This window comes from Sebastes umbrosus, chromosome 6 (genome assembly GCF_015220745.1).
Source record: "Sebastes umbrosus isolate fSebUmb1 chromosome 6, fSebUmb1.pri, whole genome shotgun sequence".
NCBI lineage: Eukaryota > Metazoa > Chordata > Actinopteri > Perciformes > Sebastidae > Sebastes > Sebastes umbrosus.
The window spans coordinates 32,809,399-32,835,831 of NC_051274.1; the positions used below are offsets into that span (position 1 = coordinate 32,809,399).

At 40.4% G+C, this 26,433-nt stretch overlaps 1 protein-coding gene across 3 annotated transcripts in view; it reads left to right on the top strand.

Annotated features, from left to right (window-relative positions):
* Positions 1-26,433, top strand: part of LOC119489607 (thymocyte selection-associated high mobility group box protein TOX-like) — a 116,856-nt gene that overhangs the window by 86,226 nt on the left and 4,197 nt on the right. For all 3 annotated transcript variants that reach the window (XM_037772284.1, XM_037772285.1, XM_037772283.1), the window contains 4 exons: positions 16,033-16,263; positions 21,095-21,175; positions 24,592-24,978; positions 25,669-25,808. In XM_037772284.1, coding sequence (XP_037628212.1) covers positions 16,033-16,263; positions 21,095-21,175; positions 24,592-24,978; positions 25,669-25,808 — 839 coding nt within the window. The remainder of the gene's footprint in view (positions 1-16,032; positions 16,264-21,094; positions 21,176-24,591; positions 24,979-25,668; positions 25,809-26,433) is intronic.

Here is a 26,433-nt window from a genome sequence, read left to right on the forward strand (position 1 = left end):
TTGATTAATTGAACAAAAAAGTGATCTTAAGTTATCAAATCTTGATGAGTAAATGTGTTCCGCCTTATTCAGGAAGGGTTGAACAGAAGGAAAGGAAACACAGCCACAGATCGGGACACTCTCTCTCTCTCTTGGGGACCCGGGGGGGTGACGAGACATGTTTACATTTACCACGCTGGTTTGGAAAAAGCCCGGTGCCCTTAAACGCTGCGAGTAGGAGAATCCCGTACTGCCCACTTAAAAGGGGGCCTCGGCTGCTTCCTTTGAGGGATCAGCGTGGTGACTCGTCCTCCTCGCCACCACCGCAACGCTAATTAGGCCCACCACAAAGCCAGCCTGTGGGGATAATGTCCCATTATTAGAGTCATTTGTTTCAATTAACCGCTCTGTGATTCTACAATAGCACGGCGCGGCCCAGTGCAAAGAAGCCATTACTCTCGCCCAAGGAACCACTGAGGTTTGGGACAAGAGTGTTTGTTAAGGAGGGATACGGATACCTGCTCCTGCCAGCGGTGGTGCTGCCAGGCTGCACATACTGCCCAGTCACTGAGGAGTTGTTTCAGCACTGAAAAAAAAAAGTCCCTCTTCTTTCATATCTCTTTTTTTAGAGCGTTTAAAGACTGGTTTTGTTTGTGTGCACTTCACTGAGAACTGATTGAAAGTTAGTACAAGGGATTGTAGACTTGAGCTATAGGCTGTTCCCTTTTACATGCTGAGACCATTGTGGTGTGCTGAATTACTATTCTGCTACTGTATACTTACTCTACACTGAATACTACATGCTGTTCTAGTCATTTTTAGACTGCAGTGAGGTTACTTCCTGAGCTTTCTGGAGGAGGCTCTTTCTCTACTGCTCTCGGGGGTGGGAATCACTAGAGGCCACACGATACGATATTATCACAATACTTAAGTCACAATACTTAGAATCTTAATGCGATTTTAAACATTTAGTATTGCGATAAGACATATTGTGATTTATTACCTTTTTTTTTCAAATGCAAATCATGCAATTTGTCTGCACATCTGCACAAGATCTGTTTTATCTAGGATAATGTACAGCGAGCCGGTCATTGTTGTGAAAGAATCCAGGCAGACAGGGCGATGCCGCAAACCGGAAAGGGGATTCTTTCACAACAGTGACCCGCTAGCTGTACATTACAGGAAGTAGGCTCCAGTCTTGAGCGGAGCATAAGAGGAGAGAAGTTGTGGCCTCGTAGCATTTATTCACCGACAAATAAACTATACACAAACTGTCTGCTACAACTACGTTCACAGCTATAGATAGATTGATAAATTCAAGTGTATAACGCCACTGATAACCCCACGTTCACCACCGCCACACGGATACTCGCCATCGTTACGCCGGGCAGACACGCAGCTGACAACCTGCTAAACTAAACTAAATGATGCGGTGGTGGTGGTGGACATTTACTGGGAAAGTGGCTGCATGTCCGCGACACTACACGCAGCACCATGCCTGCTAAGTTAACGCTCCCGGACGAGTTAGCTGGGGACTCAGTTGTTTTTTGTGCTCATACACTGGCGCACCGCTGCATGCGAGGCACTAATCTTGTCGGTTATTAATCGGTTGACAAGGGTTGGTTATCGGTTAAAGAAAAAAAAGTAAATTAGCATCCGTAGTATAGGAGTGATTCTGTCCCAAGCTTTTTGATCCATATAAGCGATTGAGTGTATTTTATGTTGTGAAATCTCTTCAGCTTGTGTTAAACACAGACTTTATTTCAGTCATCCAACTAAAAACCAATTGACTTCCAGACGAGGGAACCTGAAGTGTTAAAACTCATTTCCAGGTTTTAGAGTGGTTTCCTGCACCACTCTGTTGTATTTCCAATATTAATAGTTTATAAGCTAAAAGGTTGATACTTGACGTACGTGTATTGATACAGTATCGCACCCGTACTCAGCTCATGCTTTACTCTTGTAACTCTAATAACATCCCTGTCGTAGATTTGAGGAGTTTTACTCATTTATTTTCATCACATCAGCGGACAAAGAAAACAGATTGCCTTGACAACTCCCCCCCCCTCCTCCTCCTCCTCCTCCTCTATCCAAGACTTGAGAAATGACAATTAGTCTGGAGCCTTTATGGCCACCAACAAGCGACCCTTGATAATAGCTGCTTGTACTGTTTGTGCACTTGCATACAGCTTTCTGTTGGTCACAGCTGGAGGCTGAATGAGCCTACTGGTTGCAGGTTGCATAAGACATGAGTATGAGAGAGAGATTATGACTGTGATTTGTTGCCTGATGTAAGAGGAATAACGTCAAGAAACAGCGTTTGTATAAATGGTTTTGATGTCAGCTCTTCAGTGATTCTTCAAGCAGCAGAAAAAAAAACATCGTGTCTACAAAAATTAACTTCTTTTTATGAAACGTCACTCCGTCCTGATCATTTGCATATTGTTTTTAGCAGCTGCGGGCTTCACTGTAAACTACCTCAATGTTTTTGGACACTTAACAGCAGCAGTACAAAGACGCTTATCAACTCCAAATGCTCCCAAATACGATATTTCAGAGCACTTTTAAGGTCCTTTCAACACTAGATAATGGAAACTTCGATTGTTACCGAGAGGTTGCTGCCCTGTGATGCCTCTGTTGCCAGGCTCTCTCATTGGCTTTCTCCCCCCGCTGCGCAGATGTTTACAAAGAGACATCACCAGCTCACATTAAAGGGTTCAAGTTGTCCCCTCGGGCTGTTGCTATGGAAATAACCCTGCTATGGTCGCTCATTCATGTTTGATTAATTGTTTTTTTCCTTTCTGTGCTGTTGCCTCTACAAAGACCTCATCACGGGAACATTTCATCTTGAAAACAAACAATAGAAAAAAGATCTGTTTTATTTGGACTTTGAGATATTCTCTGTTTTGCGGATGTTCTGTGGTGATAAAAAAAAGTCTTGTATTAATGTTAATAAAGCATTGCCTTACAATCATAAAGACTTTTTTTATTTCCTTTCCCAGCCTCACCTGGACTGAAGACAAGCATTTTGTCTTTTTCCCCCTCCTAAATTGCACAGTGTATTGCTGAGCTACTGCAACCCACTGGGGCCAATTAGGATGCCAGCAGAGCCAGGAAGTGCATAGCAGATGCTTTTGCCACTATTTATTAAAATCCAATCTGCGGGGGCCCCTCCAACAGCTCGTTAAACTACCGTTAATCTAATTAGCTCTCACTTGCCACGGTTTTCACCACATTACCAAATACAAGGGCCTCGACTTTGCTATTTAGGCTGATTAAGTAGGTCCAGCGCTGTTAGGCAGAGCTTGTAGGGAGGAGCTCCTCGGAGCTGTCAGTCATTTCACAGAGTCAGATAAATCATGCAGCCCTAGCTCAGCAATGGCTCCGGGCTCGAGTTTGAATTAAAATATCCGCAATATTGGTTGAAATCAAATCCACATTGCCGGCTCTGTAGTGCAAGCCCACATGTTTGAAAACACTAATGAAATACTCCACATCATAAAGAGCTTGTATATTTGTAATGGCACGGTACCAGGACTGGATACAAATTCCATAATGGGCTCTTTATGGATCAGGTCTATACGATTCCCCACTTCTTTCATGTCTTTCAGATCACGATCATGATTCTGCACTTCCGGTTCATTATTGCTCGGGCCGTGGCCGTGTTTTTATTTGATGAGTGCTGCTCTCTGGACAAGTGCCTGGTTCTACTCAGAGATCTGTGCGGCGGCTTTGACATGCAGTCCTGCTCATTGCTTACAGATGGGCAGTCTGACATGGAGCTGTAATCGCTTCCAGATGAGGAGGGCCCCGGTATATATTTTAAGACATATTCTAATCCATCAAGCCTTTATGGTGAACTACGATGGGAATACACCAAGATTGTAAAATAATTGAGCCTATAAGATGTGAAGAATTTAAAGGAACTTGTAGTTGACTATCACACGTTGTGTAATATCCAAACAATTTTAACAAGCACCTTGTATTTTGGATTCCTTCCATGACGTCTACAGGCAGTCTTAGTTTAGAGAAAGTCGAATCATTCAGATCTCAAACAGATTTGTTTACATTCTCATCTTGCCTGCCAACATTTTGTAAAGGCCACAATCTTGACAGCATTACACACAGGGGCACTTTGAAATGTGAGGTGAAACCGATATCTAAATAACAAAGAAATGCATGTAATAAAAACAAAAAATGTAAGCCCACATGATCCCCCGTATACCCTAATTATGGAAACTTAACAAAGACTTTGCTTACTCTTTCCTCAAAAAGCCACCCCGGCATTTATTCTCTTCCGCTCCAAAATCATCAGATCATACAGTCAAGTAGAGAAGACTTGCATAATTCATTTCAAATACATGATGTTGGAAAAACTTTGGATAGTATTCATCATTCATTTCTGTAAAAGCTGCAGCTAGTTGTTAGGATGGAAGATTCAGTTGACAAACATGCTTTTTACATTTTTTTTAAAACCTGCTGACTTTGTGCCACAATGACTTTGTGCGCCGGTGTTTTTGTTGCACTACACTCAACCTTTCACAAAGCCACTTTTTTTCTTTAAGGCTGCGAGTTATAGCAGAAAATTGCAGAAAAATTATATAGGCTATGGCATCTTGAAATTACATTATTCTCACTGCTGCTTCTCTAACCACGGCCATTTATCTATTTATAAACCCACAAAGGCTTAGAGTCTGTAACAGCTGCACTAAGCTGTGCTTCTCTCCAGTATGTTGGTGCGGAGAGGTCCGTGCTTGTACTGTTGAAGAGATTTATTCCACTGTATCACCCATATATATATATATATTTTAAAAGTAAAAATCACTCTCAATAAAAAGAGAGTGAATATTGGACTTAGATTCATCAGGTGGACAGTAACAGTGGTGAAATAAAAATCTGTTGTCGCAGGTTTAAACATGGTTCAATACTGCTACAGCTCTACTTGGTTTGGTACGACCAAATTGAGGTTGTCAGATGTTGACGTTTTCAAAGCAACAGACTCCAGAGCATCATGGGAAATGAAGGAAATTCAGTCTGCTATAAATTTGTAATTGCCACTTGTGACCACAGTGGTCAATGTTTAGCAAAAGCTACATACGCCGAGTCTGAAACAGTGGACAACCTCCGGGTCTGAGAAGTGAAGCCAATGCTGAAGTGCCTGCAACCTGCATTCTTTCTAACAGCCAGCAGGGGGCGACTATCTCTTGATTTATTACCTCAGTAAACATTGTAAACATGAGTTTATGGTCTCAATCACTAGTTTCAAGTCTTTTTCAACACAGCATGATGTTCATTTAGTAAATTATGTTCCCAATTAGAGTCAAATAGACCATAAAGCAGGGGATGCTTTAGGGCGGGGCTACCTTGTAATTGACAGGTCGCTACCACGGCGTTGTCCGGTCTGGGAGTTGTCCGTGTTTTCGTCTTACAACTTTAACGCTTTCACAGTGTGTTTTCAGTTCATGAAAGTTAATTGTAACATATAAAGTGCTACAGGAATGAGTATTAAAACCCGGAAATTAGTTAGCATTTTAGCACTTCCGGTTCCCTCGTCTGGAAGTCAATGGGTTTTCAGAGATGCCTGAAATAAAGTCTGTGGTTAACACAAGCTTAAGACTTTGTTTTACAACATACAATTCATCAGTAAATATCCCACTTGTGAATTTTGAAGCCTTGATGTGTCTTTACAAAAGGCGGTTGCTAATAAGTGGCTAAATGAGACTACTAAACGTCATCACGCCGACTCATCCTCCTTTACAGCGGTTGTCCACAAACCAGTGGGTGACGTCACGCTGACTATGTCCACTTCTTATCCACAGTCTATGCTCATAGCCCACTCCCGGTATAATAAACACTCAGCTGTTGACTCTATAGAGAGCTATAAATTGAGATTAGGTTATGAATCATCATCTTGCGTCACCACTGACAGGTGTAGTTGTCAGATGACTGTAATTTTCGCATCATTGGATTGTGGGATTGTTTGCAGAACGTAGTGTACATACCGTGGACACTTATTTTCTTTCCACTGTGACCATTATATAAAACACAATTCAGACACTCAAATTTCTGACGCAGCTATGGTGCTTTAAGCAGAGACGAATTATATTTTCTATTCATGTCATAAGCTTCTTTCATGCAACATTTAGGCAGTTCAATACTGAGCAAAACAATGTTAAATGTGGTCGCCTAGTTAAAACTACTTTTACTGGCTTTTTTCCAAGTCGGTCCTTGATCTAACATTATTTCACTGCCAATCTTTGATTGATGTTCTTGAACTGCTGTTTTAAAGAGCCTCTTCTGTATCACAGTCGACTGCTGAGTAGTGCTCGTCTCATTCTTCACGCCGGTGCACATTCAGACAACATTTCCCTGCAAAAACTAGCATGTAAAAATGGGTTTATCGTGTATTCTCTGTCGACGCTTTGCACACCACAAACTGCACGACACACTGAAAGCACTGCACTTGTGTGTGTGTTTGTGTATATTCTCATTTTACAGTTGTTTGGCTTGAAATCCTCAGAAGTGTTATAGACTTTGGGAGTGGATGGCATTCAGATTGGATTCAGTGTTGTGCTCTGCATCATGCTTCGCTGTAATGACCATCACTGTAAAGAGAGAGTGTATCTGTGCATCACCTCTGAGTAGTTCCTGTTTGTTTTTATGGCCTTTTGAAAATCGATGCGCCATGCAGCACTTTGCTGCTCAGTGTATACGATGATGATGATGATGATGATGATGCATATATTCAGGAGGCTGTGATTGGGTAAACACTTGTATTCTCTCTCGTACTATTACCTGATTTTATTGTCTAATTTTCATGTCTCTTAAACTCTGTCGGTTTCTGCGTCCGCGCCCGTCCTTCTTTTTGTTATCAACCCTCTTCTCTCTACATCCCCTCCTCCTTTTATCTGCTCTCTCTACATCAACTCTCTCTCTCTCTCTTTTCCTTTGCATCTCACACTCCTCTTCCTCATTCTCCCTCTCTCTCTCTCTCTCTGCTGTTTTGATAGTGACGCAGTTATCAGGCTGTCAATTCTAATCTTGTCTTGCCAGTGCAGTGCTGTCCATTCAGAATTACAGCTCCCCCCCTCCTCCCTATCTGTTTCCCCACATCCACTACCCCTCAGACAACAGAAACGCTGATGGGATGTGCAAGCTCAGTCTGACACTATGCTTCAGTCTTTTGCTGGTAAACTAGAAACCTGTGTGTACAATATATATTTAGACTGTACTGCTGTGTGTACAGGACATGGTGGTCTTACCTAGCAACAAGCATGTGCTGTTTTTGTCCGTTTCTACATTGTGGTCTTTAAAACATAGTTGAATTTGTTTTTCACCATCAGTGTTGATCTGAGCAGTGTGTCCTCTTGTGTGCAGAAAAGCATAAAAAAATAAAGAAACTAAATTCTATTTTATTGAACCTCAAAGCTATTTCTGTATAGACCAAAATGTGTACAGAGTAGGGCTGTTAAAGTTAACGCCATAATAACACGTTAACACACTAATCTCTTTAACGCATTAACTCGACTTCTTAGCTTCTCTCATGCTCAGCTTTACAGCTAGAGTGAAGATACTGGCATCATATGAAACTAAAAAACCTAAAGAATCCATCGGTACCAACCATTTCATACTAGCTTGTCAAGAAGGAGGTTAAATAACGCTCCAAATTTATGCTAAAGGAAAAACTGGCATACCTGTGAGGGTTTCTGGACAATATTTGTTATTGTTTTGTGTTGTTAATTGATTTCCAATAATAAATATATACATATGTTTACATAAAGCAGCATATTTGTCCATTCCCATGTTGATAAGAGTATTAAATACTTGATAAATCTCCTTTTAAGGTACATTTTGAGCAGATAAAAACTGTGATTAATTTGAGATTAACTATTGACAATCATGCGGTTAAGCGCGATTAAATATTTTAATCAATTGACAGCCCTAGTATGTAACATTAGTATCGAAAACTGACATGTAAGGCTGCACGATTATGGCCAAATTGATAATCTCAATTATTTTTGATCAATATTGAGATCACAATTATTTATTATTTATTGAATTTAGGGACAAAATATTATTATTTTTTTTTATAATAATTTAAATAAACAGAGCTTTCACTTCCATGTTGTGCAACATTCCTGCTAATGTAATCTGCATCAAAATAAGACTTAAAATAAGGTTCTTCTTCACTTGAATTCAGTGTATTTACAGATGCAACATTCAGGAAAGTTTTTCACAGGCTATCGTTAAAGTGTGCGTGCAGCGGCATGACATCTGGATCGCCCCCTGGTGGCTGGCTGTTAGTTTAGGAAGCGCTTGATTTGATATGCAGCTTTTCTATGAGCGTAGTACGCATTTTAAACGTTAATATCGCAGTAGATCATGTTCATTTAATTGTGGGAAGCCAAAATTATGATTAATATTCGATTAATTGTGCAGCCTTATTGCCATGTGCCGAAAGCTGGCATTGAATATTTTGCTCAGATTCACAATCATGTTTACTTTATCTTTAATTAGAAAGTTGCTTGTTTGAAGGAAAATTTTGCACATTTTATACATAATTGTATGCATTTATTGTTGGCTGCTTATGTTTAGACAATATTTGAGAAGTTTTGCTTCTTGTCAAATGAAAAAGGGTTTATAAAATAAATAAATAAATATGTATATATATATAAAAATAAATATATGTGTATGTGTATATATATATATAATAAATATAAATAAATACATACATAGAAAATAGAATCAATTTATTCCATGTGCAAAAGAGAAAATATAAAAAAATATATGAAGTTTTTCCTTTTGCACATGGAATAAATTGAGTCTATTTTCATCTGAAAAAAAAACAAAAAACATAATGAGATGGAAATATTAGGATTAGCCTGATAATGCATCCTCATTGCCACTTTTACCCAAAACATGTCTGTGGTTTGCTCGCAAGCTACAAATAACGTAGAGCACGATAAGCAGAAGAAGACAATGACCTAAAGCAGACCTCTGTTCACATGTTCGCTGAAGTTTATGTTACTGAAATGAAATGTCACATCACGTCACATCACGATATGTCCAGCACAACTACAGCGATGCAGGACAGCAGATAAATGTCCGACAGTCTAAAATACGAATGGTAAACGTCAGGATCCGGTGTCACCACATCAGAATCAAAGAGCTACTTTACAGATTCATCATTTTGCATCAACAGTCACACGGGAAGAAATCCATCGCAGAAGAGGACCAGATACCAATCTCTCCACTGACAGTATCAGAAAATAGACCAGAATGCAGTGCAGCCACAAGATGTTGCGTTATGAATAAGGGATGCGACTCTCTCTCCTTTTTTTCTCAACTAACAACAACAGCTGTCATAATCATTACTGTTCTCTGCACCTGCATGAGGAAACACATGAAAATAAGCTTGGTGTTGTACAGTGGATACTTGGTGGGTATTTGTTTATCCAACAGCAATTATTATTTTAAAGCCAGAAAGTAAAACCACCCTGATTAATATGTTTGTGATTAAAGGAAAGAGGAAGAAACAAAAGTAAACAACGGTCAGAGGTGGAAAGAGTACAATATTGTAGGATACTCAAGTAAAAGTAAAAGTACTTGTGTAAAAATGTATCCTACTCAAGTAAAAGCATTTGTGTAAAAATGTAGGCAACTCAAGTAAAAGTAAAAGTAGTTGTGTAAAAATGTAGGTTACTTAAATAAAAGTAAAAAGTAGGTCAGTTGAAGTGTACTGTGAGTAAACGTTACATTTTAAAAGGGGAGTATGATGATATATAATACTATTGTTAATTTAATATCTTTAGGCTACAACATAGATTGCATTAAATGTCAACTTATACACAAGTGGAACAACATCAGCAACAAGACGCCTTCTGTCCAAACCAACAGATGGACTCTCTGCAGTCTGTTCATACAACTGATTATCAATTATAAATATACAACTGATCATCTTCCTCAATGCAGCCTTATTAGAATTAAACAGAAAAGAGACAAAACTCAGATAATTACTCTAAAATTATCAACATTAAATAAACCGAGCTATGGACACCATCATGGAGCCTGAAACTAGTAGAATAAATGTTAACATGACATGTAAACAATATAAACTCCACAGCAGCTGAAGTTAGAACCCACACACATTACAGCAAAGAAGAGACTATGGATATAAAAACAGATATAAACACATATAAACCTGTTTTATATCTATAAAACAGATATAAACACATATAAAACTGTTTTATATCTATAAAACAGATATAAACACATATAAACCTGTTTTATATCTATAAAACAGATATAATCACATATAAACCTGTTTTATATCTATGAGGAGAGACTGCTCAGTTACTACGCACCACGTAGCGCGCACATTTAGCTACGTTGCTAGGCAACGACGTGATTATTGACGTTCTCATCTAGAGAGTCCAGTCAGTGAGTTGTTGTACTCACCGGTCTGATGAATGGCACCGGAAATCCTCCACAATAAATCCCAGTAGAACCAGCAGAACCAGTAGAACCAGTCCACTCTCCTCTCTGGTCACAGTAGAACCAGTCCCAGTAGAACCAGTCCCAGTAGAACCAGTCCACTCTCCTCTCTGGTCCCAGTAGAACCAGTCCCAGTAGAACCAGTCCACTCTCCTCTCTGGTCCCAGTAGAACCAGTAGAACCTGTCCCAGTAGAACCAGTCCACTCTCCTCTCTGGTCCCAGTAGAACCTGTCCCAGTAGAACCAGTCCACTCTCCTCTCTGGTCCCAGTAGAACCAGTAGAACCTGTCCCAGTAGAACCAGTCCACTCTCCTCTCTGGTCCCAGTAGAACCAGTCCCAGTAGAACCAGTCCACTCTCCTCTCTGGTCCCAGTAGAACCAGTCCCAGTAGAACCAGTCCACTCTCCTCTCTGGTCCCAGTAGAACCAGTAGAACCTGTCCCAGTAGAACCAGTCCACTCTCCTCTCTGGTCCCAGTAGAACCTGTCCCAGTAGAACCAGTCCACTCTCCTCTCTGGTCCCAGTAGAACCAGTAGAACCTGTCCCAGTAGAACCAGTCCACTCTCCTCTCTGGTCCCAGTAGAACCAGTAGAACCTGTCCCAGCAGAACCAGTCCACTCTCCTCTCTGGTCCCAGTAGAACCAGTAGAACCTGTCCCAGTAGAACCAGTCCACTCTCCTCTCTGGTCCCAGTAGAACCTGTCCCAGTAGAACCAGTCCACTCTCCTCTCTGGTCCCAGTAGAACCAGTAGAACCTGTCCCAGCAGAACCAGTCCACTCTCCTCTCTGGTCCCAGTAGAACCTGTCCCAGTAGAACCAGTCCACTCTCCTCTCTGGTCCCAGTAGAACCTGTCCCAGTAGAACCAGTCCACTCTCCTCTCTGGTCCCAGTAGAACCAGTAGAACCAGTAGAACAGATGTAACAGTCTCAACCAGCAGAAAGTCCTCAAACACCTCTCTGAAGGTAGAAGTTCAACACCAGTCTGTTAGCCTGTTAGCCTGTTAGCATGTTAGCTCGCTGCTGTTCAGGTGAACTTGGTGGTTGCGTCTCTCAGCTGCTTTAAATCAAGTCATTAATTAAGATACAACATTTATTTAACTGTGCCGAACTACACTAATATTAATTATAAGCTCACCTCATATAAAGCCGTTAATGTGGTGGTGTTAGTGATAGTGATGTATCATTAGTTTGATGGTGTTAGCAGAGCTAGCTCTCTGACCGTGAACTCTGACCGTGAACGTTGATGACGTATCATGTCGTCATCGCGTCTCCTCTGTCGTCATCATGACGCTCTGCCCTCTAGCGGCCGCTGACTCTCCTGCAGCTGCTGCTGGTTCATCTCCTCTCTGCTGTTTCATCCTCTCTCAGTTTATCAGGACTCTTTCATCTGACTTTTTGTTGTTTGTGATAAATAAAATAAATAAGTGGTTATCTCGAATATTTTCATTTAAATAAATGTCTGTTAAGTCACTATCTATCGCCATAATGAGGTAATATAAAGGTGTTTGAGCCTGATGGTCCACTGATGAAAGTATTCCAATATTTATATATCTGCAGTATTATGAAATGTGGTGACATTCCTGGAAAAGAAAAATGCTGTTGTAGGCTATAAAAATTGAACTATGCACACAAATCTGAAAACTTGAAGCTCATGTACATATAAATATATTTTTTCTATTCTATTTCTTCTCATGTATCAACAAAACACAAAATCTGAGCACAATTCTATTGTTTTCACTCAAATTTTTAATCAACCAGGACTGAAATCTTACTGATTGTCACTTTAATGTAATCACTCTATAGTCTAATAAATAATAATTTATTTATATTGTATATTGTACATATAGTGCCCTTTCTTTCAGTACTTATTTCTTATACTTTGTGTTTTCCTCTAAGCGGCACTAAGAGCGGAAGGCAAAGGAAGAATTTCATTGTACAGGGAAACTTGACAATAAACGCTTTGATAAGAAGTAAAAGTACAAATACACAAAACAACAACTGTGTTACAGTAATGAGAGTAAATGTAATTTGTTTGTTACTTCCACCCCTGCCAATGGTTCCAATATCTGAGTAATTTTAACCACATAATAATCAAGTCAAACTTTATTTATAAAGCATTTAAAAACAACTGCAGTTGACCAAAGTGCTGAACATATCCATAATAGAAAATGATTACAAAGCAAACAACAATAAGACATAATGTGCACATAACAGCACTGAAAGAGTAGCAGCACAACAGAAAATAAGCTTAATCAAACGCCAGTGAGAAGTAATAATAATAATAATAATAATAATAATATATATATATTCTGATTAAATAAATTCCACAGAGCCACTGCTAAAAAAAAATCCCCTCCTACAAACAAACTAAATATCAATCTTGAGAAATGTTGCTATCATTGGCCAATGGGGGTAAACAAAAGTGACATAACATTTCTTTAAACTAGCTTAAAAATCAGGTGTCTGATATTGAACTGAATTCCCACAAGGTGATAGTGTTAGCCAGGTAAATGAGGGAAAATGGACAGGCATTATATACAATAGCCTATATATATATGAAGACGGTGTTCCTAACCTTAAGATTGGTCTGCGTCTTTAAACACAGATGTTTGGGATTTGAGTGTGACAGTTTCTTGATTTTAGTCAGCTTTAATCCAAAAATAGATTGTATATTTAACTAAGTAAAGATTATCTTTCTCACCTTTCTTTGCCGTGAAGTTCACACCCACTCTTGGGTTTTTTGCTGAAGGTCTTCCGGTAAATGTAGGAAACCCCTAAATGTTAATTAGACAGGCTGAGAGAAAACGAAAGATTGATTATGTATCTAAGAGTATCTTAGTGTGGATTTGAGCTGTAACACTGTTATACTGTAGTCTGTATGTTGAGCCATGTGTATTATTTTCTTTATTTCATCTATAAATTCACACACACATGAACAATGAGAGACAGAGTAAGAGATGAAAATAGAGAATAATATGCCCCCTTGTTCTGCTGGTTGATTGCATGTAGCTGCGAGCTGTTGTGTGCCGTCGCTTTCTCCTCTTTATGAATACACGTGAATTTTCCTGCAGAATATTTAGGCTTCTTTTTTTTCTATTTTGTCTTTCCATTAGCTCTACCTTCAGTTTATTCTATTTTCACTTCAAAGGCTTGAGTGGAACAGATGTCGTTTCAAATGCCTGTCTTCTGCCTCATTGCCTAAAAGTGAGGGATGATTATTTTTTAATGAAACCAGGCGTACTCACTCACACACACACACACACACAAAATGAATATTACCTGTAAGCTGTGAAATAGACAAGCAATACTTTCACATCACCCTGAATGAGAACATCCATTCATTTCCGCACAACCACAAAAAGCCATTTTGAAGTTTTTTTTCTTTAGCTGCCAAATGTGCTCCTGGACCTTGAATTTTGATTAGTTAATTTCATGCTGTGTAGAATACAGTGTGTTGTTTGGCTGCGAGTGCTTTGCTGAAACAATGCCATTTTCAAAGGCAGTCATTTCCTGTTTTCCAATTGACAGTTAAAGGGGGGAAAACATGGCTGTTGCTTAATCCCGTGATAAGTATGCATTAGATGGATGTGAAACGTCTTTAAATGTCCTCAAGTTGCTGTTTGATACTCGCGCGGGGACAAATCTTTTTCATGGTTTGTTCTCTCTCTTCTCCCCCCCCCCCCCCCCCGCTGAGATTTAACACTGAAACTCAGGATTATAAAAATGAACGTTCAAAGCTGTTTAAAATTTCTAAAATGCAACCTGATGAAATAGGAACTTGGCCTCGGAGATGCCAAAAAAAAGGAGTCTCATAACCCCTAACCCGTAAATAGTGCACATAAACATCCTTCATTTGACATAATACCAACGTACATCATTACATATTCAGTATGTCATTATATCTTCTATTATATGGATGGAAATTGGATTGTTATTTCCTGCCTTTATAGCAACCAAGAAATCAGGTTAACTGATGTTCCACTGATACTAATGGCAACATCAAGCCATCACTTCTTCCTCAGCTGCACCTCTTCCTCTTCTCTCTCTTTCTCCTTATCTTCCTCCCTCCCCACTCCCTTTCCTCTCCCTCCTCTCCCTCCTCCTCCTCCCGTGCTTGATGTGTTCTCTCCTCAGCAAAGAAGGCAATTTCCATATAGAATCACAACCAGGATCAGGTGACCTGGATTTGACTCCCCGTCAAAGCCCCTGCAACGGAAAATGAAAATGTATTCATGTGTGTTGGATGGAGTGCAGCATCGCACAGATGTGAGCTGTTTTTTGCCTCCTGAAAATGTAGTGTAGAGATCGCAGTGTGTTATTGTTGACAATCCAACTGGGTACATCCTATGAAAATATATGGATTTAATCTTTTTTTTTATGGTTTGCTCAGAAAGTAGAGTTGGATCTACATGAAAGAGGCAAAATAAAGAGTCAGAAAATCAGAATATATCCAAGAATCCAGCGACTTAACAGCTGATAAAGTGAGATTTTAATTAGGACCAGGACTCTCTCTCTCCCACCCTATCGCCCATGTTTGGCTCCTGAAGCACACCTCCTCTAACACCCCAGAGGCTGACCTGTCTCACTGACGTCCTGTTAGTCTTCATTCACCCATGTCCGTAAATTGATCTGTTGTTTCTTCTCAGAACAAGCCGTGGCTGCTCTTCGCAGAAATCTGCTGCTTTAACCCTCTTTTCAGCATTAATTGAATGTTTGTCTATTTCATGTGCACAGTGCTTAATGCTGATGGTTTTTTATATAGATATATTTAGGGCTGTCAATGGATTCAAATATTTAATCGCGATTAATTGCATTATTGTCCATGGTTAATTGCTATTAATCGCACATTTTTTTATCTGTTCTAAATGTACCTTAAAGGGAGATTTGTCTAGTATTTAATACTCTCATCAACATGGGAGTGGACAAAATTCTTGCTTTATGCAAATATATGTATATATCTATTATTGGAAATCACTTAACAACACAAAACAATGACAGATATTGTTATTATTAGCATAAAAAACAAACTCAAAGACCAACATGCAACAACAGCTGTCAGTGTGTCAGTGTGCTGACTTGACTATGACTTGCCCCAAACTGCATGTGATTATCATAAAGTGGGCATGTCTGTAAAGGTGAGACTCGTGGGTACCCTTAGAACCCATTTACATTCACTGATCTGGAGGTCAGAGGTCAAGGGACCCCTTTGAAAATGGTACCAATGGATTCTTTAGATTTTCTAGTTTAATATGATGCCAGTATCTTCACTCTAGTTTTATCACTGAGCCTGCTTCAACCGCCGAAAGATCAATTGCGTTAAAGAAATGAGTGGCGTTAAACCATTTTTGCATTAACGCGTTATCGCGTTAACTTTGACAGCCCTAATATATTTTAACCTTGCAGAAATCTAGAGTATCTTATCCAGTCAATGTCCGTAACTACGCTGCATACTGCAAGACTCCTCAAGCGTCTTTCTTGTAGTAGCTGCAGCAAAAGAGTTCTTTCCATCAACTGATTTATGACCAGCAATGTCTCTTGTCCCCCCCTCTCCGTCCCTCCAGTTAAGCAGTGAGAAGCGGGCCGCGGCGGAAATGATGAAGCCCAAACCCAAACCTCAAAAGAAGAAGAAGAAGAAGGACCCCAACGAGCCACAGAAACCCGTGTCGGCCTACGCTCTCTTCTTCAGGGACACCCAGGCGGCCATCAAGGGCCAAAACCCCAACGCCACCTTCGGGGACGTCTCCAAGATCGTGGCCTCCATGTGGGACAGCCTAGGAGAGGAACAGAAGCAGGTACGAGACCGGAGTATCTGAAACAATAAGAGGAAACACGCAGGAATCTATACTATATTAATATACATGTTATTGACTACCCTTACCAAAAAATAAGTTTATTCAAGTGTGCTATTAGTATACAGCTTTTAAACTTATAATAAGAGTATGCTTTCAGTTTACTTTTTAGGTACTTATCAGAAATATTTTTAACAAAATTATACTTAAGTATACTTGGCTTATACTGACAAGTATACAGAAATGTCTAAGTATACTTCAAGAATTTAGTACGTTTTTGCATCCTCCGTTCACCGTGGAGGCATGTGAGAACAACTAATTATATATATTTATTTAATCTCATCACAAAACATCAAGTCAAATATCAAAAGGAGCAAGTCTCCTTATGTAATATGCATAAATGATTGGCCAAGTACTATAAGTTAAAGTAAAAAACACTATTAAACTAGTACTTTACTGGGAGTATACTTTAAAGAGTACTTTCATAAACTAAAAAGAGGGCTACAAGTAAACTAACACCTATAAGTTCACTTGTAGTATAGTTGCTTTATAAAATACAACTTAGATGTAAACTAGTTGTGTACTCAAATATATTCTATATTCTTACACTTAATGTACACATAAAAGTATACATTTTATCAACTAAAAAGTGTTGTCACCAGAAGCATTGAAGTAGTACACTTACAAGTATATTACTAGTACATTGATATTAGTATGCGTACTGCATAAAGCATACTTTTACTTCATAAAATAAACCTGAAGTATACTACTTTTTGGTAAGGGTAGCCAGAAAAGGAAGTTTTAAGTGGAAGGAACTACTATTACCTCCACATTTGACACATTTTTGCAAAAATGTAGTACTGTTTTACATATATTTTCTACGCTTACACAGACACACAAAGGAACAAGTGCACATATATACATGCATGCACATGCACAGACACATATACAGTCACGTGCACACACCCTGGTCCGACCAGTAGATGGCGTGCGTGCTGCAGCAGGCGAGCAGCATTATGTGCTGTGTGTGTAATTACCAGAACATCGCTGTGAGATACAGCTCACCTTAATGAGCTAGTTGTTCTCTTTCTAAAGATAATCCATCCGTTTATCCCCACTCCCCTGACTCTCATAAAAATGATTTTCTTTCTAAATTTAATTCAAGCAAGGAGAAGGAGGGAAGGAGGGGAGGGGGGGGAACGGGAGTGATCTGTGCAACAGCAGCCGTAAAACAGCCTGAGACTAACAAAGTCAGACGGTTTAACAGGCAAGAAATGGTCAATATGGGGAAAATATAAAAACGCACCTGGGGAGATTTCAGGACGGATATTTTATGCAGTGTGCAGATCCACTCGTACCCACGTGCTGCAGTCGTGCACACCTGCAAAAAGAAACAATACTCGTTGATGTACTTGTTTCCAAATTTCACAATGCAAAGGCGTCTTCTGAAGATACTGGTATCATATGAAACTAGAAAACCTAAAGAATCCATCGGTACGTCATACTACTACATGTCCAACTAGCTTGTTGCGAAGGAGGTTAAAGGTAGGGTCGACGATGTTGGAAAGCTAGCATCATTTGAAAGTAGCATTGCCTCAAGAGCTCCGTCTAGCATCCGCTTGGTCACATGACTTGGTCACGGGGTCCCAACGTCACGCCGTCGTCACGGCTTGCGTTCCAGCCTCGGTCTGGGTCTCACTCACATGAACGGAGGAAGGGAGACAAGCTATTTGTGCATTTTACAACTTTAAAAACATAGTTTTTTAAATAAGGACTATTAGAGTGTTCGTACTGGGAAGTTGATTCACCTAAAAAATTATCCGCTGAGATACAGACGTCTCTTTCCCAATGTAAGTCTATGGGAAAAAGTATTTTTGGGCCCAATGGCATCACGTGACGGACACGGATGTTGCAGTACCGTTTGGCGCGACATGCAGTTTGGGGCACACCTGCAAAAAGGAAACAATCACACATGAATACACACACACATAAAACCCTCATTGATGTTTCCAAAATTTCACAATGCAATGTTCTCCGAGTGTTTCTCTGCAGTGTAAGCTACAAGGGTTTTCCAAAAATATAGTGAAAGATTCATCTTCTTTGCCAAAAAACCAAACTCCCACAAAGCTCCAGGTACGGTCCACACTTCCTGCGTCCCTCCGGCCTCCATAGCTGAAGCCTCCACCATGCATCTTCATTGGCCCTCTGACAAGCAGGGATGTGTGAAGTTCTCATTTCCACTCTCTTTATTTATATCTCTCGCCTGCTATTTTGATCCTGCCTAGAATACTGAATTAGTGGACCGCCCCCCCCCCCCCCCCCCCCCCCCCCCACCCCCCCAACCCCTCCCACTATCGTCTCGTCCTTGGATTTAGCTGAAGGGCATCTCGGCTATCCAGGAAGGAGTGTTTTTGTAGCTATTTAGCGTCATCTCCAGCTCAGCAGTAATAGGCAGGAAATGTTAATGATGACGGAGTAATAGGACGTCACGGCGTTTTGTGTTCTATTCAACTCCGCGAGAAACCACACTTCTTCTGCTATTAGCAATTCTCTTTGGGATGAGGAAGGTTTACTTTTCAGAAAGGAAACTGTGTCAAGACAGTGTTCTTAGTATTTTAAATGTATTTAAAAGTAGAGCTGCAACGATTAATCGATTCAACTATTCAATTAATCGCCGACTATTTTAATAATCAGACGGTTTGAGTAATTTTTTTAAGAATTAAAAGTCTAAATTCTCTGATTCCAGCTCCTTAAATGTGAATATTTTCTGGTTTCTTTACTCTTCTATGACAGTAAACTGAAAATCTTTGAGTTGTGGACAAAACGAGACATTTGAGGACGTCATCTTGGGCTTTGGGAAACACTGATGTGACATTTTATAGACCAAACAACTAATCGATTAATCAAGAAAATAATCGACAGATTAATTGACAATGAAAATAACAGTTAGTTGCAGCTCTATTTAAAAGCCCTGTATTTTCCAAACTGTTTTTTCCAGAGCATCAGTTCTGTGGCATGCACATCAAGCACACAAAAATAGGACGGGGTATCAGTGCTTTTTTAGGACCGACCAAATGTGTTCGTAACACCAAGTACGGAAAACTGTCGCGTAACAAAAGCTGTCATCATCAAATTAGTAATTACTTTCTTTTGATCAGATATTTATTTTTTGCGAACAAAGGGGTGATTTTAGACTAGAAATTATAATAATTATCAAACCCTCTGAGACTACAGACATTACTGTCTTTAAGAGGCTGTAGCAGACTCAGTGACGGATTCAGAGTAAAGATATTGGTATCAAGTGAAACTAGAAAACCTAAGGAATCCATTGGTACCATGTCATGCCAGCTTACACAGGCATCCCTTGACCTCTGACCTCCAGGTATGTGAATGAAAATGGGTTCTATGGGTACCCACGAGTCTCCCCTTTACAGACATGCCCACTTTATGATAATCACATGCAGATTTGAGCATTTTTTATGCTAAATGCAGTACCTGTGAGGGTTTCTGGACAATATTTGTCATTGTTTTGTGTTGTTAATTGATTTCCAATAATAAATATATACATACATTTGCATAAAGCAGCATATTTGCCCACTCTCATGTTGATAAGAGTATTAAATACTTGACAAATTTCCCTTTATGGTACATTTTGAAAAGACAAAACAAATGTGCAATTAATTTGCAATTAATCGCGATTAACTATTGACAATCATGCGATTAATCACAATTAAATATTTGAATCGATTGACAGCCCTAATTAGAACCAGTCCAACAAAAAGTAGCTAAAAAGCCCGATCCAACCTCTGAAAGATCGATTGCGTTAATGCCTTAAAGAAATGTGTGGCGTTAAAACGAATTTGTTTATCTCCTATGTTGATAAGAGTATTAAATACTTGACAAATCTCCCTTTAAGGTACATTTTGAACAGATAAAAAATGTGCGATTAATCCCGATTAACTATGGACAATCATGCAATTAATCTAAATTAAATATTTTAATTGTTTGACAGCCTTTAAAAAAAACATGTTTTTCTGAGGATAATGTATTGATAAAATAATTTATTTTGGTACCAGTGCTCACATCAGCAGTATAAAGCCCTACAGAAAAACAAACATACATCATTCGCTCCTTTTGTTTTGCATAATAGACATAATTTTGCCTATAGCCCTTATAGCTAACAGACGCATTTTCAGCCTCTCTACATCCTACACAGACAACACCTGGAAAAAAACAAAATGCCTGCGTGTAAAAAACCATCCATATAAGTCGACATTCTTTATGCAAACACAACTGAGATCATTCAAACCCGGCAGCAGCAGCGGTTAGTTGTATATATATAACGACAGAGGTTCGTATATCACACTAACAATATGGAAAGCAGTTTCAAACAAAACTCATATTACAGAAAGAGATCGTATTCTAATGTGCCAAATGACAACAAGCATTGTGGTGTGTCACTAATGTCAGTCTGCTGATAGGAGTGTTATTGTGGAGCTAAGAGGAGAGAGAGAGAGAGAGAGAGAGAAGTTCCAGTTCATTTCTCTAGGTGGATTGGAATGGAAATGATGTGTTGCCACGATAGATGGAGACACATTGAGATGAGGGAGTTTTAGTGCTGTGATGAGGAAATAGAGGTGTTCTGTACCATTGCTTCTGATGGAAAGGGGAACATTAAGGGCATGTGTGTGTGTGTGTGTGTGTGTGTGTGATGTGTTTAAGAAAGTGTTAGATAAAAAAGTGTGTACTGAGAGACATGTGTGTCTGCACATTTATGAGCATGTCAACCTCTCCTCTCACCCGAAGCCTCTTGGTTTTTTTTCTCTCTTCACAGGCCTACAAGAGGAAAACCGAGGCGGCTAAGAAAGAGTACCTGAAAGCCTTGGCCGCGTACCGAGCCAGTCTGGTTTCCAAGGTAACGCTTATGACACACAGGCAGGCCCTGGCTAAAGACTGATGATGGATTGGATGGAAAATCCCTGCTAATGGGCTGGGCGGGGCTTCCATGGGATGGTGGTGGTGCTGGTGGTGATGGTGAGGGTGGGGGGGGTGCATGTGATGCAAAAGCCGTATTTGGAACAATACCTGATTTCCATAGGGTGCAGATGTTGGGGGGTTGGTATGGTGATATAGCTGGGGGAGGGGTCAGCACAAGCATATGGCCAAAACATCTCGGAGGAGAGAGAATGATCGCTCCCTCATGTGCTGCACATAATATCAGGTTTATATCAGGGTGACCAGATCCCAACAAACCTAATGGGAGACAGAGAGTATGTTTGTGTGGGACAATTTGGGACACTGTGGGACACATTACCAAGGCTGAGAGGTAGTCTACAATTTTTATATAACGTATATATCTAAGATAAATAATAAACATTTCTATTCTGTCCCTTATCTTGTAACATCTCTATGCTTTGCCCGAATGCATCCGTAGATCGACACAGCTTTTTGAGCTTCATGTCGTATTGAGTAACGTGACGTCATATCCGTTTCAAAAAACAAAAACAAACAAGTAGAAAACGGCGGAGGGTCAGCGTGGATACGACCTGCACCCTCAAATATTAAATCCAGCATGGTAAACACTACACATCCAGTAAAGGATGGAAACACTTTGGGTTTCACACATTGACAGGAAAAGCAGAGCTAGACATCACGGTTAAAGCTGCATGCTAACTCTGTCATGGACAGGAAACGTTATCGTATCGCGGTAACGTGGCGGTCAAGCCGGCCGACGCTACAACTGTAGAGCACCCATATACTGACATTTATGTTAAATGCATTCAAACGGCCCCGATGGAGCTGACCATGGATGGATAAAGAGAACGGAGCTGATGGGAGAGCTAGAGACGGACTTGGCGAAGTTAGCGGAAATAGACACGTGTGACTACGTCCGGTTTTCAAAATAAGGTGTTAACAAAGGGAAGTGTATATACAAAAAATACATATATGGAAATAAGATTGATTGGATTATATTCACCAGAAGTATAAAACATTAAGAATTAAAAAGAAAATACAACTAATCTGTGAGGGGAAATGTCATTGCTGGAAAAAAAATCATAAATAATTCCTGACAATGACTGATATATTTGACTTCAGGACATCTCTGACTACATACATGCTGAAAATCAAACATTCTTACTGTATTATTTTATAGATTTTCCAAAGTAAAATTCCCTAGAAGTGTATGATTCAACTTTTTCTCATGGTCTAATGTTATAAAAGTTAACAAAAATCGCTATAAATTGCGATATTGCATCACAATACTTAAAAATCGCAATACATATCAAATCGGGAGATAGGAATATCGTCCCGGCCCTACTTATAAAATACTTATAAATAGTTTCACAGTCTTTGTTGTAGCTGCGTTTCCTTTTCTTCGTGGTAGTTTCCATCATAGTCGGCCTAAATCTGCAGAGCTTGTGACTCACAATGTTCTCCGTTGGGCGTAGCGTAGCAAAGACAGTGAAATGTTAACCTTCACTTGACCCTCGTGTGCTCAGTTTGACAGCAAACATTGGAGCCATTGGATAAAAGCCAGATTTTAGAAAAGCACCTGTCGTGCAGCGGTTTGACTTTTGAAAACTAGAGAGAATGAAAATGTGGGACATCGTCTCAATATGTTCGATGTGGGACAAGGGATTAAAAATGCTGTGCGGTCTCTCGTAAAGTGGGACACCTGGTCACCCTAGTTTATATGTATCATTAGAAAATGTATCTCACACCAGCAGACACCTGCGTCATGCATTAGAGATCATCGATTTCCACCATCTCCAACAGGAAGTACATCCAAATCAACGCGAGCAATCATTCTGCTGTTTCCACCTCTTGACACCTTCCTGCTAATTCAGATCTATGACATCCTTTTGGCCCAGTGAATGATGTATGCAAACAGCAGAGTAGCAGCAGCACCGGGAATAACGAAAGGCAAAGGCTGCGGATTGCATTGTTTAGTGCCGTCTTGTATTAACAACACACAATGTAGTGTGGGGAAGATTCCTTTTGTCATTCCATTTGTTCTGCAGGCAAACAGCCTCATTTCTCTGCCCGGGCTCCTGCATATATATGTGTGTGTGTGTGTGTGTGTGTGTGTGTGTGTGTGTGTGTGTGTCTCCTTTTCCCATCTATCTGTCAAGGTGTCTATTGATCATTACCCCGGCCCCGGCTCTATTCATACAAATGGGCTCCATTACCTTCTAATCAACACTGATGGCTGGAGATGAGCAATCTGACAGCTTATCATAGAGGGCTGGAGAGGGTGGAGGTGGAGGTGGAGGTATTCTGTAGGTGCAGCACATGCTCAGAGTGATACTGTCCAAAAAGAGAAAAGGTCAAGTTTGGGTGATTTTGGTGGAGTTTGGTGTTTCCCCGTCTGTCGGGCCGAGGATAGACTCATACTTGCCAACTCTCCCGATTTTCACAGGTGACTCCCGTTTTTCATCGCCTTCTCCCAGTTTCCTCCCGGGGTCACAATTCTCCCGTATTTCTCCCAATTTATGGCACTTTTTTTCCCTTTTCCTTATCTTAGCCTGTTTCTGGAACTGAACAGTGTGTATAATCCCTACTGTTTCCACCCGGACGGCAATAAAACTACTCATACCTAACCATGTCATACTAGCTTGTTGTGAAGGAGGTTAAATAACGCTCTAAACTTGTGCTAAATTTTGGTGAGGAAAAACTGGTATGGTCATTTTCAAAGGGGTCCCTTGACCTCTGACCTCATGATATGTGAATGAAAATGGGTTCTCTGGGTACCCACGAGTCTCCCCTTTATAGACATGCCCACTTTATGATAATCACATGCAGTTTGGGCGTGCAGCATGTTATGATTTGAGCACATTTTCTTATGCTAAATGCAGTACCTATGAGGGTTTCTGGACAATAGCTGTCATTGTTTTGTGTTGTTAATTGATTTACAATAATAAATATATACATACATTTACATAAAGCAGCACATTTGTCCACTCCCATGTTGATAAGAGTATTAAATACTTGACAAATCTCCCTTTATGGTACATTTTGAACAGATAAACTTTGGACAATCGTGCGATTAATCATGATTGAATATTTGAATCGACTGAGAGCCTTGTTTAAAACCAGTCCAACAAAAAAGTAAAGACAGAAAGTAGTTCCTGGAAATCACTGCAGCTGATGAAGCAAACAACACACCACTTCCTTTTCATATTTGGCTGATTTAACTTCTGTGTAATAAGAAGCAGGTTTTGTTTTAAGTGTAATGGATGCTGCTATTAAAAAACGAGAGATGTGCTTGATGATTGATGTGATGATGATTTATATGTAATTAATTGAAAGTTATCTTCATTCATCCCACAGACGTACAACGACCCTGAACCAAAAAGTGCCCAGCAGACCAGCCAGCCCTCCCACATGCTGCCCCCGAAGCAGCCCCTGTACAGCGTGCCCCCCCAGCCCTCCTCACCCTACCTGGGCCCGCCGGGCTCCTTCCCCCTGTCAGACCTCCAGAGCTACGCGGGGCCGCCCCGCCACGCCCTGGCCCAGACCCTCAGCCAATCCCAGATGCTGCCGCCCAGCATGAGTGCCTCTCCCCCGGCTCCCTTCCAGATCAGCCCACCCCTGCACCCCCACGCCCAACTCTCCCTGCACCAGAGCTCCCTGCTCAACCAGCCAATCCGCATGCAGCAGCCGCAGCCAATCATCTCACACCAAATGGGGCTGCATTCCCCTCCTCTCAGCCAACAGGTTGGTTATCGTTAAAATGAAAAAATGAAACATGAATATGATGAAACACCCCATATATATATATTTATTACACTTTAAAGCCTTGTTGATTCTGGCTATGATTCAAAGTAAAAGGGACTATTTGTAACCCTCAGAAATGCTTGTTAACAGCGACACCTGAGGCCGTTAAGTCAACGAAAGTCAGCGTCGGGCTCGCGTTTGCTCGCTCTAAATAGACATGAACGAGCATCGCTCAAAACAGTGAGGCGACACACGTCAGCTGAAACAACAATATCACTCTATATTTCAGCTGCTTGGCAGTAATGTTAGCTGACCAGACGAAGGTCTCTCCATGAATCAATGCTGATCCTAGTGTTGGCTTTTCCTGCTTCAGCAGGAGTGAAACTTTTTTCACTCATTTAGTAACTATTTTCCCTTTCTCTCTCTGAGTCCATAATGTCTCTGTAGTCCAGCAGGGGGTCGTCTGTAAGGTCATGTCGGTGTAAAAAGTGTGATTTTTGAGACCCATTTTAACCAAGCGATGAGAGTAAATGGAGAGAGAAAAAAGTGTTTCCCCACTCACTAAGCTGAAGAGCAACTGATAAAGACCGCTGACATCATTTGGCCTCATCCGGTATCACGGCTCAGCAAACTCTGATGTCTCAAATCTACAACCGTTTAACCTTCCTCTCTCTCCTCTCCGATCTACAGGGATTCTCCCACATCCAGGCTGAATACCAGAACAGTGTCGGGGGCTCACAGTCTCCAGGGGCCCCGAACCCAGGACACGGCCAGAACCCTGACTGGGACGGCGAATACTGCAACAGGGACTGTGGACCCAACCACTGCGGGTGAGCTCATCACATATTAGGGGTGTAGGAATCACCAGATACCCCACGATACGATATTTTATCACGATACTTAAAGGTCCCGTATTGTAAAAAAGTCACATTTCATGTCTTTTTTTTATTATAAAGCAGGTTTTAAAGTATCGAAATGCTCACTTCACAGAGAAATACGCACAGCCAGCATTCAGAAACTGTGCCTTTAAACGAGCCGTCTACAATATATTTGGTGCCTTCTAGAGATTCGAGGTCTCGTCTAGTTTTGACGTGAGCCCACACGGTTCACAGCAACAACAGACACTGAAAGTGATCTATTGACTGTATATTGACATCATATCAGCAACATTACTACAGTTTACATGTCTGTATCTGTAGAAAATGTTACGGAGATGAAAAAAGGAAAGATTTATTTTTAAATCAACACTTCCTGCTTTCATTTAAAAATAAAAGCCCTTAAGTGTTTTTTCTGTGGACAGAATTCCTTCATTTGTTAACACAAGGCTTTTGTTCTGAAATATGTACCGGACAGTGTTGTAGAACATGCAGTGACTTGGAGAGCTCCATGAATGAATATAGTACGGAGTTTTAATTGTCAATTATTACTATTATTTACAAATTACCACACGTTTCT